Source organism: Motacilla alba, chromosome 12 (assembly GCF_015832195.1).
Source record: "Motacilla alba alba isolate MOTALB_02 chromosome 12, Motacilla_alba_V1.0_pri, whole genome shotgun sequence".
Classification (NCBI taxonomy): Eukaryota; Metazoa; Chordata; class Aves; order Passeriformes; family Motacillidae; genus Motacilla; species Motacilla alba.
In genome coordinates, this window is record NC_052027.1 from 14,051,714 (window position 1) to 14,072,317 (window position 20,604).

A 20,604-nucleotide genomic window follows, 5' to 3' on the forward strand; every position below is an offset into this window, starting at 1 on the left:
CCAGGATGGGTGGCTCTACCTCAGAACTGCATTTCAAAGCAGGAGCACATTATGGATTCTTGACTGCAACTGACAGAGGCAGAATTTAGCACATGACACACGTTCCGTCCTTATGGTTTATGTCTCTGAATACTCTTGGAGAAGATACATCCTGGAGAAAGCTGCCAAAGCAAAGAGCAAAGATCCCTGTGCTCACAGCAGGAATGAAGGGATGCTGTGCTCCAGGCTCTCACTACACCTGTGTCTGTTCCTGTTTTCAGCCCACAGAAGATGAGACCCACAGGAGGTGTTGGCTGACAGTGAGGGGCTCCAGGACACCCACCCAGCCAGAGCAGAGCTCCAAAGCTGCTCCTCTGTCCTGGTGACAGCACCCAATGCAGCTGCTGCTTCACCTTCCAGAGAGGTTCTGTGATGCTCCAGCATCCCACCAGCCCTTCCCTGGATGAGTGAAATATCACCAGAATGCCTACTGCTTATACTGCTCTTCAGAAAGGATTCCAATGGAATTTATGATGAAGAGTAAATACATCGCATTCATTTTATGGCTGGGAAAATGCAGGTGGAGAGAGCTGCAGTGGTTTAATAACCTCTGAAAGGAATGCAGGTTTGCTGATTCCCATTCCTCTGACACTGAAAAACCCAAGAAGCATCAAAAGCAGCCCAAACCACTGGGCTGTTTTACATTTTATTTGTTCTCAGTCATGTCTGAAAAGCTCTAGAAGCTATTTGCTCTCAGAATTGTGTTGCATCTTCCTTATTAGTACAGTACCACATCAAGAAAAGCCTATTGAAAAATACACATTTGCTCATAAAAAATTAATCTAACCTATTTTGGAGATGATTGCTCTGATATGGGCATATTTTGCAAGAAGATAAAATATTTTTAAATGAAACATTAAAATAACATATTAAAACAAAATATTAAATGAAAAATACTGACAAATAAAATAGTACTTATTAAAATATTTGAATATTTAAAAGAAATACTGACTTACTATTTTACAGCAAGGCTTCAGAGATAAAGAAACATAGAAACTTACATTTTAAAATTTATGTGATAGTCCCAGTATTTAAAGGGGCAGCTACATGGAGCCATCAAATGTGGCTCAGGAAAAACAGGATGCTTTAAGAAGACAAAAATAAAAGTAGACAACAATGCAAAAAAGTTGACACTGTATATTTAGAATAAATCACTCAGTAATTAAAAATTGGCTGAGTTAAAAACTAGTATGGTTCTACTAAAGGAGTTTTCTCAAGGCTCAGGGTTACTACTATGATGCACAATTATTCCTGATGTATTTCTCAGTTCTGTACAGAGCAGGACCTTACTAATCCAATTATCTTTTTCCTTTTTTTTTTTTTAACTGTACAAGTAGACCTAGGGGAACAGGCTACTCTGCTTGTAATAGTAATTGAATATTTTTCCTGACGTTATTATAGCAATAAACCAGCAACTACCTGCAAAATGAAATAAGCATTTGAAAATCACTGATGGTGCACTTTTGCTACTGCAATATTTTGACCAATGAATATTTGCAATGGAGCTCATTTTCAGCAACGAAATTAGCACAGCCTAATGTATTCAACAGCAAGCCTTGAGGGTACAGGCAGATAAAATATCCCAGAAGTAGCTAAAGATGTTTGTTCAAAGCCCAATGTATCACATTATGCACATCAATCAGTAAAAGACAGGCTGCACACCTGCATCCAATGGACTTACAGAGGCTGCCATCACTGAAAGGCTTGCATTCAAAAATAAGTTGTATTTAAATTTTTCTTCGATTTTACTCAGGACAAACACATTGCTGGATTTTATGCAAAATGCAGAGTCCCAGGAATAACGTTTTCTCTCTAGTTCTGATTTATGTCAATGATAAACTTCTCTCTTTCCTCTGTCAGTGACAGATTCTAAGGGTGAACAAGTCACAATTTGGAGCTGAACCTCTGTGCTCTAGTTAAAAAAAAAAATCATTTTACCTGTCTAATTTCACTACCTACCTTCATCAGAGAAGAGCTGTCATATTTTGATGCAAATTCCAGCAATTTATAATGTTTCAAGCTGGCAGGCAATATCTTCCTAGAAAAACTTGCCACCCTTCCACAATCTCCTGTGAAATGGCAAACCAGGTTAGAAAGACAGAGGAGATTGGATTACCTGTCTGCACCAGATCATTGTTTCTAGGAGATAATCCATAAATGATTAAGCCTCCTAATGTTATTGAGCAATGTAAGGAGGGCTGCCTGTGACCTATTTCACCCTCTTACAGTGTTGTTGTGGGAGTAGCATTACTGGACAAATCGAGTATTTTCATTCTTTTGTTTTTATTGAATTGTAACTGTAATTTAATTACTTTTCTCTGTTTCTTTCAATATTATTTCAGAACCTCTTGGAAGGACCATAACTGTTGGTTACACTCATATCCAAAATGTCAGTATGTCAGTGGACACACAGATGGCTGTCTTTTTTTCTTTTTTTGTCATTTTCCTTATACTTTATTAAGTTACATTATTTCAGAAAATGCTGTTCAGAAACATTTTTTTAATGTTTCATGCTTCACATTTTCTAGAAGATTTTTCCAATTGTACAAGGAGGGAAAAAAAAAAAGAAAAATGAAAGTCATGCATTCCTTTACAGAATCATTACTGCAATTATTTCATTACAAAGAAACTTCAGGTTAAATTCACATTTCAGTACTGCAACAGCTGAGAAACTCAGATGTTATGCAAAGCTGTTCTGTGTTATATCTGTTTTATGCAGAGCATGGAAACAGGAAAAAAAATCCCATACTTACAGCTGGGTAAGTCAGTAGTCCCAGAACAATACTCCTAAACCTTGTCACTCCCATATGATGATCCTGCCAAACCTGGAGTCCCTTTACACACCATCCTATCCCACCAATTTTAATTGTTTGGATTAGCACTGCTGCCCTATGGTACTGTTAACATGCAGCAATTTGGAAAACTTTCCTCTGAAAGAGGAAGAAGATTTTGCACAGCTAAAAACAAGTATCTGTCACCATGAATATGCAATAAGGTACCTGTGGCTGCAGCATTAGTGCAGAGAGAGCACAGTGCAAGCTGGAACTCCTAGGAAAGGCTGCTGATCCACTTGGCCCTCCAAAGAGCAGAAGAACTGCCAGGGAAGCTAACTATAGACCCTGAGCAGTTCATACCATATTTATACAAATGAGGAAAATGCTCAAGTAATGCCACCTGTGAAATAAAAGGGTTTTTCAAATAAAATGTCAGCACGCCAAAAAATTCTAGCATCCCCTGCCCCTTAGGGGTTTTTTTTAAGAATTATAATGCAAAATTTTTTAAGAAATAAAATGCAAAAAAGTTCATTAAGTTATTAAGGAAGTTATGACCAGGACATTTTGTCCTATCTAGAACAGCCCAAATAAACAGTCTGTAGAATTACAGCCATTATCCTGAAATTTATGGTATAGATAACAATGCAGTTATTAATCAATAGCTCAGAAATTGCCTCCCATTGCAAAACAAGGAAAACACCTGCAAGCAAACCAACAGAAGTGTGTCATTTGCAAAACAGCTCATAAAACCAGGAATATCTGGCAATTGTTTTGAGTGGAAAACTGTACAGATAAAATACAAGCTCTATGAGTCACTCAGATTTGCAGGACTCCCTGGACCCTAATTCAGCCTGGAGTAATAACAGGAAATGCACTGACTGGGAGCACTGGCTGCACTTCTCCCTCATCTGAACAACAGCAATAAATCTTTTGCTGAGGATCTTCAGCCAACAAGGGAAAAAGAAAAGGACTGAAGAATGAAGACTTTTTCTGTAGGAAGTTGAAAGGAGTGACTGCAGTCCAAATAAGCTTTGGGAATACATCAGTAATCAACTGTGTAAAAAGAGGGGCCAGAAAAATAGTTTGTATAACAGAACTGCCAACAGCAGAGCAACAGAGACCCAGCCATGGTGTCACAAGCAAATGAAAGAGAAAAAGAGGGTCTTTATTACTTCATCTACCTTAATATTTACACAGATTAGGTAGACAACAGTACTTAGGGTAATAAATAATCATATCCTGTCCTACAAAACCTCAGCAGTGTAAGTGAACTATAAAACACGATGTTGTCTTCACCAGTTGAAACACAAATGGAATCGGTCCCACTCACGGAGAAAACATGAAAAGGGCATCCTGTGCATCATCCCACTTGTGCCTGGCTCCACGCAAGAACCAGGAGCAGGGAGTGAGAGAGGAACATTTCCCCAGCACAGGGGGAGGCCTGGGGAGATTCGCACCACACAACACTCCCAGCACACGCCTGAGCAGCTCCAGCTCCCCAGTGTAGCTCAAGACTCTGCCTGTACACGCACTTTGCTGTGCTGCAAGGCTCAGGAGGCAGAGGACAGGCTGTGCCTCCCTTCTGATACAAAATATTTTATTCCAACGCAACAACAGTGAAGACAGGGAGAATAAATTCACTGAAATGCAGAACTGGAATTAGCTGATGAAGGAGGAAATCCATCCATAACCAGAAAGCACTGCTTCCCTTTCTTTCTTGCTGCTCCTTGAGATTCACTTTTAATGCAAGATGAAGACAAGGAGTTTTCACAACTGAGATCTCACACTGCAGAAAATTTCCTTTGCCAATCAGTTTTTAAATTTGAAAGATACCTTTTCTTTACAGTAATCTTGCAAAAAGGGGCAAGACGTTTAAGATGCCATTTAGAACAAGGTTTTTTTTAAGTTTTTGTCATTTTCTTTCTGTTTTGAGTTCTTAGAAGTTGTTGCTCTATAAAATAATTTTCAAACTTTAATTTCCTCCTATTGTCTTTCTCTAATATAAACTGTTAGTGAATAATGAGACATTTTACATCAAAGTATTGCCTTTAAGAGCAAACCCTACAGAACCTGGGAAAACCCAAATTTTATGGATTACGCTCTTCTGTGGTCAAACCATTAGAAAGGCATGGACAATTTAAGGAGCTCTAAGACATTCCATATTACTTCTGTTGAGGTTTTTTACTGATACTTATGCTCTGGGGTTCAAGGGTGAGTTACTGGGATGAAGTTTTCTGTCTAGATTACTTTCCTCCTAAGAAATTAATTTTTACTTTACACTAGAACTGTTTGACATCAAAACAGGCACATTATTGTTCTGCCCCAAAAGCTTTACAGTTTAAAAAATATATTAGACTGGAACTTGATATTTCCACTTCTTAACAGAGAGACTTTTTGTGGAATCACACAACTGCCGGGTCCTTGTTTATGGTTTGTGCAGTAAATGTCAGGCACCATGGGAGAGGACTATCCTGTAAAGCTGTACTAAAATCAGAAGTTTGTCCACCTGCAACAAAGAACAACATGACCTGTGGTAAAACAGAGCACAGCACACATTCTTTACATTCTCAGGAGGGTCAGGAGCTTGCCATAAACAAGGTTTTGTTTAGACATTTACAAACCTGTTTTTTTCCTGTCAGATTGCACAAAGTGCTACAAAGATACTTGAACCTGAGTGATCTTATCTTGGAAGTAATTAATGCCCTGGTCCTGATGAATATTCTATACTTTCCTGTTCCTATAATCACCAGTAATAGAAAAAGCTGCAGGAATAAGCTCAGTGCACTGCATGTTATTTGTTCTCATTTCAGCAAACACAGATATGTACTGCACAGCACCCTACATATGACAGTTTATTGTCCTGTGTACCTTTACCTGAGAAATGTATCTGTGGATACCTTTACTATACCTGAAAGAAACACTTAATCCCCAAATTCTTCTAAAACATTGAAAATTCCATATCCCACTGCAGGCTGTGAACGACTGACACACCAGAAAATGACAGACAGGGGAGCAAACAGCATCAGCCTCCAAGTGCTGAAAGACAATTCCCGAGCCTGTGACCCAGCTCATCGCGCTTCCCAAGGCAGGCTGCAGCAAACCGCAGAGCCTCTGGATTACTAACGGGGTAAATAAATACTAACGAGAGGCGAGGGCCGGCCCTCAGCCCTGCCCACGCGTGCCGCCGGGGGCGCGGCCCTGCCCAAGGCCCACGGCCCCGGGGCTCCGCCAAGGGCCCCGCAAGCCCCCAGCGGCCGGAGCGGGGACCCGGGAAGGGGCCGCGGTCCCGAGCTGAGAAGAGGGGCCCGGGAAGGCCCCAGAAGCGCCCTGCGGGCCCGGGAAGGGCCCGGCGGGGCGGGACGAGGCGCGGGCCCCGGCCGGTGGCGGAACTGCAGGCGCGGGCCGGGCGCTCCGGCCGGCGGCGGGGCCGGGCGCGCCGCTGCACCGGCGCGGCTGTTGCCGTTCCGCGGGCGGGGCTGCCCGGATCCAAGATGGAGGCGGCGGGCAGAGCGGGGCAGGAGATGAGCCTGGCGGCCCTGCGGCGGCACGACCCCTTCATCACCGGCATCGCCGACGTGACCGGCCAGGTCGCGCTCTACAGCTTCAGCCCCAAGGACAACGAGTGGGTGAGTGCGGCGGGGCGGGCCCGGCCGTGCCCGCGCCCCGGCAGCCCCCCGGCCCGGCGCGCCCGCACGGGGCCCGCGCGGGGCTGCGCTCGCCCGCGGGGAGTTTGGGCTTTGGGCGCGTTCTCCCCGCTTGTGCTGGGGGAGAGGAGGGAGAAGGAGACGAAGAGAGCAGGCGAGAGGGAGAGGAGAGAAAGAGGAGGAGGAGGGGGAGGAAGAGGGCGACGAGGAGGAAGAGGAGGAGGAGGGAGAGGTGAGGCCGTGTGTGCGCTCGGGGAGGCGGCGCCGTTTCCCCTCGGCCCGGGGCAGCGCTGGGGCAGGAGGGCGCTTTGGCTGCTGGTGGCCATTGACTTTTTCTCTTTTTTAACCGTACTTTGTTGTTGTTGCTCGCGCCTGTTGCACAGAGCCCTACTTCGGGAAGAGGGGGATTTAAGAGATGTGAGTGTTCGTCATTGCATTAAAGCAGAGTTTTGGCTCGACTGCCGGGTTCATCACAGAGCCATAAAAATGGGAATACGGGGAACTCCACACTGTCACGGGCAGCCCTGAGGCTGCAGCAGCTCTCCTCGCACACAGCCGTGGGGAGGGTGCTCTGGAAGCTGGGGTCTGACCCGCAGCCATGGCCCACAGCCCTGCCGGGCCGTGCTGTTGTTGCTGGCCTTGGAGTAGAACCGGAACACCACCTCGCCGATATTTGGAGCCTGCCGCGTCAGGCTCAGCAAGGGACGGCTGTGGAACACTGTGTGTGTATCACATCGGCAAATAGAGAGAGTGAGCAAAGTCTTTTGGAAGTGGGTTTAACTTCCTAATCTTTCTAATTAAAAAAATGGTAGTTTCTGAAAGTAGCAGAGCATATTTTTAGACCTGTGATGTCAAACCTTATGCAAAGATAAGGATGTTGTAAGTCTGTTATTAAAACACTATCTAAAACCAACTTGTCTGAACAAGCTCAACCCTGAAGTGCTTTTGTTGTTTTTTGTAGGAGAAAACCGACATAGAAGGGACCTTATTTGTGTATAAAAGGTAAGGGTTGATTTGGGTTGGTTTTTTTTTTTTTTTTGGGGGGGGGGGGGGGGGGATATAGTGGTGATGATGTTTGTTTTCTTTCCTTAAGAAAACAAACTCCAGATGGCTTCCAGCAGAGCTTTCATACTCATCATTTTTTGCTTGTCCAGCTGTTAACTGCTGTGTACTCATTCAAAAAGAATAAATTCTGCACATGGGTGAATAACTCTTTCAAAAGCCCCTAAAAGTATTGCTGAGAAAGCGTAAAACCTGAATGCTACATATGTACCCACATCAAAAACTGGTTTATTGAGCTTATTTTATTAATCCAGTAGCATTTGTTAGTGCATTGAGTTTGTTAAATGCCAAATCTCCCTTTGTCTCCTAAAATCCATGAAGCTGATTATGAAAACCATAGAGATGAGAAATTAAATTATATGTTTTACTTTACTCCTGGAATATGGCATAAATTTTTGTAAATGGATGAAGTTGCCCAAAAGCTGGAGATTTTGTAGTGCTGGTTTGGGGGCTATTTGATTTCCTCTCAAAACCATGGGAGAAATTTCCAGTTCTCTAGTACAGGTAAAAGGGGTGAGGATGAGAACCAGTGCATGAAATCTATCATAAGTTCAAGTTTTAAATTATAGGCAAATAAAAAAATTAAATTAAATAACACTTTGTTGAAGGTAAGAAATAGAAATCATGCAGACTTGAGCCATCCTGAAGCAGACTGTCATAGTTTGGTCGTTACATTATTTTATCCTGGCTCTGTGTAGGGATTTGAGTAACCACTTCCTGCTACTTCAGCTCCCAGTTTGGAAATACCTAGTGTAAGAAAGTGAACCAAACTTAAAAAAAAAATCAAAACAAAAGCTTTCAATGTCACTAGCTGATGATATCAAACACTTCTGTGAGGTGCATTAAGAGACTCACTTGTGGTGGTAATGGTTGTTTACCCAGTTCCTGGAAGCTCTTGACAGATTTTTGTTGTCAATCATTAGGTAAAGGTGGCCACATTGTTACAGAAATCTTTATATTTACCAGCTAATTGTGTCTGTTTTTTAGCCTGCCTTCATTGTGCTGCTGTTGTTGGTTATACACCAGTTTACAGGCACAGCTGAGTGCTGACAGGACATTCATGCAGCAAGAGAAAACAGATCTAAAACTGTCTTGAACTTTCAGGGCTTGCTCTGTGTTCTCTTTTTCCACTTGATGTCCAGAAAAAAATCTAGATAAGTAAAAATTGCTTCACTGAGCAATACAATTCTGAATAATTTACTTTCAGGACTCTGGGTGAAGTCCTTATTTCAAGAGTCTCCCTTTAGGAGGAAATTACTGTTTATGGTTCTCCCTGTAAGTGTACTTCATGCTATTTAAGACAGCAGCTCTTTTTTGTTGTCATGTCTATTTACAGTAAGGTAATGGTGCTGTGTAAGTGGTTTGGTTTTTCTCCTCCAATAAAAAAATTCTGAAATGCCTCAAAACGATCTTATGTCAAGTATTGCAAGTATTGAATACATTTGCATTTTAATGATGGACCTGCCCTAGTTTTTTGAATAGATTTTTCAGAGGCATATCTTTGATTCAGCAGTTTAACAGTGTAGAACTGTAATGTTAATCCTAATCCTGCTTTGAGGTAAGTGTAGTTTGAAATTGAAATTAGGTGGCATGCCAAGAAATGGCATAGAAAAACAACTGTGAGAGCTGCAGGACTGCTAAAGCTTCACATAATAAAGCAATGGAAATTTCAAGATGAACTCATGACTTAGTTTCAGAAAATTACTTCTGTTGATGAAGATATTCATCCTTGGTTTTGTTTTAATTGACACAATAGGTCAGCTTCTCCTTATCATGGTTTTACAATAGTGAATCGACTGAACATGCACAACCTGGTTGAGCCAGTAAATAAAGATTTGGAGTTTCAGCTCCATGAACCTTTCCTGCTCTACAGAAATGCCAGCTGTGAGTATAACTTTCTCTAATCCAAATAAACTTCAGGTTCAGTTTTTACCTAGATCATTACTGATTACTGTGATGTCTGTTTCAAATATGATGTAATGGGGCAGGTTCCAGTGAAATATCTGATGATGTTTTCTGTCTACAATGCTAAATTTACTTAAATAGCTGTTCTATTGTATTATCATCACTGCCTGCTTTCAGTAAAAGCAGATATACTACCAAAGTGCAATATTGCTCTGGTCTTTAATTAATGATTTGGTATGTTTAGATTAAACCTATCTCCCTCCTCCATCAGAATGTCTCCTTGATGTGAACACTGCTTTGGCTGTGCTTTGGTGTACCTAATAGACCAGTCAAATGTTAATCCCTTCCTTTTTTCCCCATGGAAGACCTCTGGGATCTGTAAGTAGGATAGATTCCATCACGGTGGCAAAGAACAGCCCAAGGCAGATGGTCTCCTCTGTATCATAATCTTAGCAATCCTCCTTCCATAAGTGTCACAAAGAGGAAAAAGTCAAAAATGATCAGTAAGTTCAAAAGTCTGGGAGGTTAGGGAGGTGACTGGCAACAGATTGGGAAAAGTACTGTATTGAGTTGGGTGTTTAAGCAGATTGCTTGCTTTGCAAAGAGGAGCTGTAGGTGGAGGCAGTAGGGATAAGATGGACCTTAAGGTGTCAGGAAGGAATTGCAGCTCTGAGGTTGGTGACATAATGGAAGCAAGAAGTTGATTCATTTGTTGGGACTGCTGATGGTATAAGGAAGCAGGAGCTGCTGTGGAATCACCATGGTGTGTGACACTGACTAGAGGATCATTCAGAGAAAGAATCACAGAATCATTTAGGCTGGAAAATACCTTTAAGATCATCACACCTAACCGTTAACCCAGCACTGTGCAGTCCACCACTAACCCACGTCCCTCAGTGCCACATCTACAATCCTTTAAATACCTCCAGGGGTGGTGGCTCCACCACTGCCCTGGGCAGTCTGTTCCAGGGCTTGACAACCCTTTCCATGAAGAAACTTCTCCTAATACCCAATCTAAACCTCCAGTGGCACAAATGGAGGCCATTTACTCTTGTCCCATTACTTCTTAGTTGGAAGAAGAGACCAAGCACCATCTTGCTACAACCTCCTTTCAGGTAGTTATAATCAGAGAAGGTACAGGCTGTGTGTGAGTTCATTAGAAACCCCTGAAGCCAACTGTTTTCCTTTCCTTGATAAAAGCTCTCCTTTTCCTGTGGGATACTAGGGTAAGATCTGTGGGAGGCTCATGGGTTTAGAATAGAGATGACAGAATAGTTCAAGGAAGGGAGGAATTCATACAAAGGTCAGCAAGGAAGAAATGACAGACTGGATATGGGAATTGCATTCTGAAGTAATCAGGAGTATATTTTTTCCTCTTATTTCTTTGCCAATGACATTTTAAAAGACTTTGGTCAGAAACTGTCCTTTCTTTCATTACCCCATCCTGTCTCCAGTGACTGCAGATGGAAGATGTCCAATGCAGTTAGTGTGTCATTAGTTACTTTCTCAGGTGCCACAAATAAACTGCAGATGAGTTTTCGTGCCCTCTGAGAGTGTTCACTTTGTTCAAATACAAGCTTAAAAGCATTGAAAATGGCATCTAAGCTTTTTATTGCTTATGATTTCTACATCACTTACTCCCTTACATTTTGCATTAAGCTGTTTTTGTTTAGATTATTTTCCTTACATAAGGTTTTCTAAATTTTCTGTCCTCTGAAAGAGTTAGAAAACAAATTATATGGTTGAATTGTGTTAAAGCTGTTTGCCTCTATTTGCACGGTATTTGTGAATTTGCAGGCAAATTGGGAGTTGCAGACAAATTTCAACACGTGTGTGTTTTGTTTGTCTGGGTGGATCAGGGGATTCTTGTCCGAGTTCTCTTCATGCGGAAGGATCTCCACTTCCGCTCGGTTGCCTGCTGGCATGAAAAACCTTTGCATTTTTGGAACTAATTCAAATCAGAGGTTTAAGCCAGTGGTTACTATAATGTGTATTTCCAAGGGCTTAGTGTCATGAGTCTCTAATGGCTTAAGGTGAAGTTCTTCTGAGAACCCTTAATGACTGAAAGAGGATGGACTGCTAGTTTGTGTGAGGAAAAGCTTCCTCTTACACAACCCTGTGCCTTGTAGAGTGGCTTTTACTGCGTCCTTGAAGAAATCGACTGTCATCATTAGGAGCCCTTTCTGAGGAAACCCTTTATGAGTGATTGAACTGCTGATTCTGTTTCCTTAGCTTACAAACAACGGCTCAGACTATCCAGTAAAAACCTAAAATCATGTTAATAGTGCTGTTGGTCAGAGACAAATAGGTACTTTGTGCCTCTGTAGTTACATTGTAACAGGATCAGTAACAAATAGTGATTTGTGCTTCACCAGGGCATGGTAGAAACAGTAGAAGATGATCAAAGCAAAATTATGTCACCATGCATTTGGGGAAGGTTCCATGTCAACGATATTTATATTCAATGCAGTACTACTGTTTTACAAACTTCGTTTTCACTTTGTTCTGGGATTCTGTTCTGACTTCAAATGAGGCCAAGTCTGTTCTGTGTAGCAAGTCAGACCTCTGGCATTTCTGTCTTCAGCAGGTCAAGAGCTGTTCTGGGACAGGGAGTAACCTGCTCTGGTCTGTGCAGAGCTGCTAATGACTTATGTGAGGAACTTTGCAAGCACTCTCCAAACATTGTTTTTGCTTGGCTGGAGGCTGTAAGAATGATTTGCCTGTCATACTAGATCATGATATTTTGTTGGGGTTTTACTGTTCTTTTGTAGTTTGATATCTTCAAGCACTCTTACTATACCTAGGCATTGTTGGTTTGCTGCATATCAGAAGTTACTTTGTTAAGCTGTAGATGTGAGATACTTTATCCAATTGCACAGAGGCATTTTCGTACTCTTAGACCAAGACTGGGTAATTGCCATTTTATTCTTATGGGAAATTACTGATTTTCACAGCTCTTGGGGGGAATCCTCCCATTTTTGGCAGGGTGGGGGATGAAGGAAACGTCCATGGGCATTCTGGAAGGAGAGCAGATAGAGCACCTTTCTTATATTTGCCTTTTGCTGTTCTCTGAGCACGATAGAAAACATTTGGATCAATTTGTTATTATTCTGTGAGGTGTTCCCCCCATCCCAATCCTACCTTTTTCATATTTCAGCTTTTAATGGGGAAATCTTTCCTCACTCCAGAATTTTTGTTCTCAGAAATATTTTGGCTATATAATGTGGTTCCAACCCCCAAAAAATACCAAATGCAAAAAGTTGGATATAATACTGCCCCAAAACTTACACCATTTATTTTGTTGGGCATAAGGCCCAAAAGCAAAAATAGTAAGAGTGTGACTAAGAAACTGCCACTTGCAGTGGTAAATAGAAAAAAGGTATTCTTGTTTTCACTGTTATAAAAAATTAAGGAAAGCAAATATCACCAAACATGAACAGATCAAGAAATTACCAAATTGAAAAAAAAATATTTGACTTATTGTAAAGTATTTTAACATTAAAATTGCTCTTAAAAGGTAAAAATTTTGAGATTATGCTCCATAGTTAATGTGCCATTTATTATTTCTTAGTCTGGAATAGGTATTGCCAAGTATATTTGATCCTTGTTGAACTCTCCCTCTGGACAAATGCACATTCTTTAGCAAACTCAGATTATTTGTTCATTAAATACTGAATCCCATTGACTTTTTTTTTTTTTTAATGAACCTAAGCTTGTTTTCTCTTGTCTGTGTTTTGTGGAAAGCATGTTAAACTCTATTTTAAAAAATGTGTGCAGTTCAGTCAGTAACATAGTAACAGTCTAGTCTGAAGTTTAGTACTTGCTTTCAATCTGTAGTGTGAGAATCTGGAGCTGTTAGTTAATAGTTTGCTTAATAATTAAGGAAAATTAGTCAAAGTCTTAAGCACTATTGAACTTACCTCCTAAAGTCTGCAGGGAAGATTCTTCTGAGCCTTTCTCATTTATAACTTTTCCCTTGTATCGGTGGTGTTGGCCTTGATAAAAAGGGTTTTTAATCCAAGCCAGTTCACTTGGGAGGTCAGACAGGCTGATTTCCATGGTGCAGAAAAGACAGATGTTTAGCATAGAAGTTGTGCATTAAAATAAATGGTCCTTGTTTGCTGTGGGGTTTTTGTTTCTGGTGGTGTGGGTTTTTCCTTGCTTCTTATTCCTGTCCAAGGTAAGAGTTAGTAATACAAAAATAATGGATTTTGGAGAGGTTTATACATACAAGTTACAAAGTGCTGTCTTCTGGTCTTGTTCTATTATTGATGAAAACAACTTGTATCTTGAACAGCAAAAGAGAAATGAGTTGCATTAGAAGTGTTTCAAAGAGCTCCTGACTGGTTTCAAAGCTGGTAAGGAAAGTCTCTTATCACACATGTTCCATTAAGTGTAACATATCTGTGATTGCTGAGGCTGCCTGGCTCTCCAGCAAGCACATTAACCCAGTGGTTTAGTCTGAGATAAGAAAGGAGCCTTTTCTTCATATCTACATAGCAGAAGAAGCAATGCAAGCTGGGGGAGGGGGGAATGATTGAAAACTGTAGAGATGGTCTAAAAATACATTGTTTGACCTGAAAGACAGCACTCTAACTGCAGGAGGTTTTTGTCTGTAGTTCAGGTTGCAAAGAAGCAATCCTTCTCCCTCCATATAATACTCAGTTTATGTTCCTGAGCTTGGCTGCTGCTTGGCACCTGCTGAATTACTCCATTTTCCTGCCTCTGGGATTGTGCTGTGTGATGTATTTGTGAAATGCCTTTAGGTATTGAAAACAGCAGGAAAGGGAGGAACTTTTCCCATTCGTTCTAATGGTTTGTAAGTCTATGTGGCAGGCTAATGTCTACATGTAGGAAATAAATATGAAGAATGTCAGTGATACAGAGCTGACTGAGGAGAGGTGGCATTTCAGCTGACATTGCTACTAGAGGAAATAGGAGTTTTAAGAGAGAGAGCTTTGTCATTTTGCCTCAAACCCTGTTTGAGGTGTAAAATGATGCATATATGTGCTTTTCTTTATGGAAGTGAGATGGGGTTGTTTTCCATGGTTACATTATAGGAGGGCTTTCAAAATACGAGTCCTTTTATTTCAAGAGTTTGAAAAACTCCACTTCCAGTTGTTCTGCTTCATTGTATGGCAACATCTAAATTGGACCTGTAAAATAAAACTTCTCTCTCTTCTACCAGCTCTTCCAGACAGTTAAGAGAAGTTTTAAACAAATCATCTCTTTGAGTGAGTTGAGGATGTATTTGTACAAATGGCTAAACTGCCTGGGGGAAGGGAGTGACAGTGTCTGGAATTGCTGAAACTGGCAGTGCTGATGAGTCCATGTGCACTTCCTCTGGCACACAGTTCCATTCTAAGTTTTCCCTTCCTGTGATTCCCAAGCTCTCTAATGCTCCAATGGCCTTCTGTGAAACTGATGCAGAAATGGGATCAAGGATCTGGTCTGGACTACGATGTACCCAGCTGACATGAAGGAGAGGGGCCCCTTGGGGTACAGTGGGTTAACAAAGTTGTGGGAATGTGAGGGTGGGGACACTGCCTCTTGCTGCTTACTTAAAATGAGAGCTGAAGTGAAACTGCAATTTGGGGATGCAGCTTCATTTTTTGTTGCCAAGGATGAGGCTTCTGTCTCGCAGTGGCGCTTGGCTATTCCGACTCTTAATCCAGATTATAGAAGAGTCCAAGACCTTCCTTTTGGTATTATTCAGCTGTTAGGCTTGAGCAGGAAGTCTTCCATAATCCTTCTGTTCTCTCAAAAGCTCTTTGGTTTCCCATTTCAGTTTTAATCAGGTTTTAAGGATTGATCCAGACAAGTTTGGAAAGAAGTTGAGTGTTATGTGTTTAGATATAAATATTTATGGGTCAGTGTTTCTAACAAAAATTACATATGTCAGAGAAGAACACAGATTACGAAAATGGATGACTTCTTTTAGTTCTGTGAAACCTGATTTGTCTGTGGTATGGGTTATTCATTATTCCAGGGGTGTCAAAATGCAGTGTGAATCCTACTGAAAGAATTGCTGCTGATAACAAACTACTGTTATTTGATTACTAAAGATGCTGCCCAGCATTCAGTGTAGAAAAGCTGGATGGAAAAATTCAGTGGCTTCTGTTGGATGAAACTCTTGCAAAACTGCAGTAGAAAGGTGGCATCAGACATAGGAATGGTCAGCCAATATTTATGCTGAGTATGGCAAAAAATCACATATTTAAAAAGAGCTGGTAAGAACCAACTCTGTCGTTGCTATAAGGATGTTGTTTATTGAAGGTGCATGCATGGAAGGAAGTAAAATGTATAGGAAAATATGTGTTAAATAGTAATAGTAATGCTGCTGGGACACACACTTCTGGGGAAGGGAGCTGAACTGGCAGTACAGGAGGGCTCTTGGAAAGAGGAAGGTAAACATTCCAGCCTGTGGACTGTACCTACATTAATGCCCGAGTTCATTTGTAATCTGCTTTGCATCTTCATAATATTGTGTAAAATTGTTTTGCAGTGACGCCCTGTGATTGCTTGCCAGTAGTACAAAGTGGAAAAACGTTTCATACTCTACACCAAACTGAGATTTGGATCTACTTGTGGTCTTGTCTAGGCCTGTTTCTGGCAAAATTGAGTGTGACTTTTATCATTTGTCCCATTTAAATATTATTATAAGTTCCGTATCTTCATTTCTTCAGCAAGTATGCTTTTGAAGCAGCTTTCTCCTCTTGGCAGTTTGTCTGATAATGAAGTCTTTTCTTCAGTGCTAGAATATGAGCTACTTCTTTAGTCATGTAGCAGTCTGGAAACTGTAGGTTTCTATGCAGCAGAAAATCCACTTGTATTAAACTGCAAAGTTTAATAGCATTTCATAAGCATTGGCTACACGTGTGAAATGCTTTTTTATTGTCTTATGTCTTTTGTGCATTGATTTCTTTGTTAATGACTTGAAAAGCTTTGTTATCTATTACTTAAGCTGGAACCTGTAAAGAAACAAACACCCAAATTAATACAGCTGTTATTTAATAAAAGAAAGAAAAGTCAAAAATTTCACCTTGTCATAGGATATTCTTCTAGAAATTAGATGTGTACCTGACTTCTTGAGGATTTTAGCCCAACAAAGTATACCTGGGATAAGTTGAAGGGCCAGAAAAAGTTTGGTAAATAATTGCCCTCTTTGCCATGGCTTGACATTATTTTGTGTGGGCTTTGCTTGAGGTTTTTCAGTATCTTATGGAGGAAAAAAAGTGAGTAAAGAAAGAAAAAGGATTTTACTGTGAAATAAAATTCTACCTCTAGCAGGAAATGGTTATGTAATTTTTAAACAGTCCTTTCTTCAGTTTAAGTGTATTTATAATCAGTGATTTCAGCTACGTAAAATCATTGATGTTAACTGCAGTTATAAAGATGGGTTTTAAAAGGCTGGAAGCATTTTTTCAGAAATTGAAATACTTTAATGGTACCATGTGTAAAGTGTCCAATTGCCTTTGATGTTCTAGCACTTTATGCATTGATAAACTTCATAAGTGAACTAAGATTTAAAATAACCTGCATTGTGGGCTGGATTCAATGCAATTCTGAGAAGAGTTGTGGAGCTTTGTGGCCTTGGTGCAGCTGTGGGCCGTGGGGAGAGGAACTCCCTTGAAAAGGCCCTTGGCAGGATTGCTGGGGAAGGAGCAGCTCATGGCACTCCTGACAAAGTTCCTCCCTCTGATGGAGGCTCAGTGGTCAAGCTCCAGCTCTGCAAACTTTCAATGGAATTTTACTTATTCTGAAACCAGAATGAGGCTTTCTTGCTGAGCTGGAACCCTTTTGCTCTCAGTGCTTTGTCCTTGGTACCTTCAAAGAGCAGGGGTCACTGTCAGTGTAGTTTTAGGCTGTTCCATGAATGTCACTGTGGGATGGGAGCTTTGGTACTGCTTCCTTCTGGAGAGGGAACCTTCCAGAGAGGCTCTGACTGAACTGTCACGCTATAATTCAAATGTTAATGTTGGTCTTAGAATTTGACAGATTTAAAAATCAGTTTGTTTTTTTTTAATGGATATTCCTTGGCCTAGCTTAAAGGATGAAGTCAATTCAAAAGTGGAGGTTGCAGCTGTAGTGAGAAGGCATCTGCTGGTTAAAACATTTTCCTGCCACTTTTATTTGCAAACAGTATAAAGATTCTATAGTTCTTCCATTTAATCTGACTGAAGTTGGGTTTATGTTTGCACTTGTGCTGTTTCTGATTACTTTATAAGTAGTAGGTGGTGTCACACAGTATTTCAATGGAAACTGATGGAAATTTGTATGTTGCAGATCTAATGGACTCCTGGTTTTTCTGTTATTGATTTAATTACTTTTTTTTTGTCTTACACTTGCTTTTTTTTTCTTGTTTTCTAGTGTCAATTTACAGTATTTGGTTTTATGACAAGAATGACTGTCATCGAATAGCAAAACTCATGGCTAAGTAAGTACTGGGGCCTTATTATTCTGTAAGCCTTTTAGAGATTATTAAATGTGTGGGTTTTTTCCTCACTCTCCTGAAAATAGAGGAATGCAACATTCTTGCTCATACAAGTTTTTTTTAACTAATGAAAATTACAGGTATGTTTAAAAAAACCTGCAGCATTAAAATTTTCAATGGAGTGATTAAAAAAAAAGAGTTTAAGTGTTAGTTGGCATTCTCCAAAGAAAGCAACTATGTGCACTGTGCATTATTTTATATTCTATTTTGTATGGGGGTGCTGGCAAAAGATTTTCTGATGCAGAGAGTGTACTGAAATAAACAATGGTTGGAGGTTTTTGCTTGTTTTGTGGTGAGCTGTTTTTTTCTTGGAGTTTGTGGTTTGTTGGAGTTTTATAAAGTTTAGTTGTTATTCCTGACTAAAGTGAAGAGATTAAAGACTAGTAGAAGAGCTAGGTAGAATTTTGTAGAATTATAGTGAGTTTAGGAATGGAAGCAGAACTGTGAAATAATAAGAGCTTGGTGTTGCTAATTTCTGGGTTTTGGTATAGTTACTCTTGCTAAAGTACAGAGTGTAGGTGTACTACCCAGGGGATCTTCTCATCCCTCATTCTCAGCTTTGCTCCTCTTTGCTATCACTCTGCTTTCCTGAAGCCTCTTATCTCTTGCATGCCTTCAGCAGCATGTCAGGGCTTGCCAGTCAGGCCATCCTGAAGACTTGCACAATTTAATTACGTGGAAATGCATAATATTTAATTATATGAAAACTAGTCACAGTGTAGATATTTAAAGCTGAATTCTAGTTTCTTAGTGTAGGGAGTTTGGTGTGGGTTATTTTGGCTTTTTTTAATTATTATTATTTTCACACAGGAGCAGTGAGAGAAAACACAAATGACAGACATTGGTATCAAGATATCTTTCTAAATTCTTTTTCTTTTTCCACATCCTGATAACCCCATTTCCCACTTTTTTTTTTCTTCCTAGTTATGTTGGACTTACTGTTAGTTGGTTTGTCTGTATCTAAGGATACGGAAAATAATTGTGTGAACCTGACTCTTGGATGTTGTTACCAAAACAAATAACAAAACATCTGCTGCCTCTCCTCTTTATAAACAGAGCATCAGAAGGACATGGCTTTCTCTTCTAATCTAAAACCATTAGTTAATGTTTGAAGTGTGAGAGAGAGCTGAACCTGTCAAACTCTAACGAATTCTTATTCTGTCACACACAGCTGCAGTGCAGATCTAACTTTAGAGAGCAAACCTTGAACTGGTCTGGCCACTGTAGCCCAAATGATGGGCTACAGATACTTCAGGAGTCTTAAAAAGTGTGATCAGGTAACAGACCAGTCTAGCCATGGCACAGCAGTCCATAAAGCACATTTACCCCTTTGGCTGCATTGCAATATTTACGTTTTCTTCCAAGAATATTAATTTTGTTCTGTAGTTTTTGGTTTTGGGGTGGAAATTTGGGTTTTCCTCCTTTTGTTAAGGTGGAGTTTTTCTTAATCACTGATAGGAAAGAGTGCTGCTGCCTTCAGCACTTCAAAAACATAACCATAAAAGGTTTCAAGGAGATTTGCGTTCTCTTCCCTGCATTTAACTTGACCTTATTGTGCCAAATTGAGTTAACAAGATTGCAGGCCATCCATTTGTATTTTGGTGGCTTATCTTTGAAAAGAAAAGTAAATTAGGCTTTGTAATCACAGACTTCACTTCTCACGTTCTCTCCCTCCCCCTGCCCTTCTATGAGGTTGTGCCAGGTATGTTTTCAATGCTGTAACTCCAGATATTCTTCAACAAACTGTCACAGCAGCCACTGTGTCCCTGAAGGAATGTGTGCCTCTTCCACTATCTGATATAATGGAAAGAAACAGCAGGCCTTGCTTAAAAAAGATTTAATCCTGGATTGCACACGGAGCATGTTCAGTGTACGGATTTGCAGGAGTTGACTTTTTTTCCCCAGGAAGGGTATTTAGGTATTTGATTTACAGATGTTCTTTTATGAATTCTAGAATTTTCTGACATGAAAACATTTCATGGGAGTCAAACTCTTGATTTCAGAAACAATTAATTTGTGTCAAGTTCAGATGATTGATTGAGGGATGGCCTTTCTAGAAGAAGTAGGGCAGAAACTGGAAAGCTTCAAATATTTGAGAAAACTATTGCATTCTGACCTGTGTTATTTTCAGTTTAGTTTATAAACTTGTTTTACCCTGTTTCAATAGTCAGACCCAAAGTGGCTTCTGAGATACAGGAAGCAGACTAGAATTGAGAGACAATCTCAGAGTTCTGGGGATACAGTTTCACATTATATTCCATCACCACCATTGAAATGTAATGTGCACAAGACAGAAGATGGAGTTTAAAGTATTAGATAGTTACCTAGATGAGAAGAGAATTTGTTATTCTTCAAAAAGAAAGTACACTTTAAACTTTGAAAAGGTAACAAGCACTTCATAATGAACAAGAGAAAAATATTATTAACTGGTTTTCAGAAATTTTTATGAAACATTTCTGTGAAATGCCTGCACTCCTTGAAGGTGTTTTGCTGTGAGTTCAATAAGTACTGTTTTCCAGGGAGGATGTTTTATTAAAATCTTCTGGGCCAACTAATTAGGCAAAAGGAAAGTCTCAAGAGTGAAGCCTTTGCTTTGCCTGCCAGGCACCATGTGTGATATCACTTTGCCCAGAATCTTCCCTTTAACTGAAGTGTTTCTTTTTTTTGATAGAATTATGCTGGCATT

At 40.3% G+C, this 20,604-nt stretch overlaps 2 protein-coding genes across 3 annotated transcripts in view; one reads left to right on the forward strand and one right to left on the reverse strand.

Moving 5' to 3' along the window:
* CACNA1D (calcium voltage-gated channel subunit alpha1 D) overlaps positions 1-2,129 on the reverse strand; it is a 207,148-nt gene extending 205,019 nt beyond the window's left edge. The window contains exon 1 of the mRNA XM_038149611.1: positions 1,999-2,129. The gene's annotated coding sequence lies outside the window, so the exon portion shown is untranslated. The remainder of the gene's footprint in view (positions 1-1,998) is intronic.
* A 3,359-nt stretch (positions 2,130-5,488) lies between these two features.
* Positions 5,489-20,604, forward strand: part of DCP1A (decapping mRNA 1A) — a 32,769-nt gene continuing 17,653 nt past the window's right edge. The window contains exons 1-4 of one of the 2 annotated variants that reach the window (XM_038149245.1): positions 5,489-6,439; positions 7,419-7,459; positions 9,276-9,403; positions 17,795-17,861. In XM_038149245.1, the coding sequence (XP_038005173.1) occupies positions 6,305-6,439; positions 7,419-7,459; positions 9,276-9,403; positions 17,795-17,861 (371 nt within the window). In that variant the 5' untranslated portion in view covers positions 5,489-6,304. The remainder of the gene's footprint in view (positions 6,440-7,418; positions 7,460-9,275; positions 9,404-17,794; positions 17,862-20,604) is intronic. The other variant, XM_038149244.1, reaches the window with a different exon arrangement.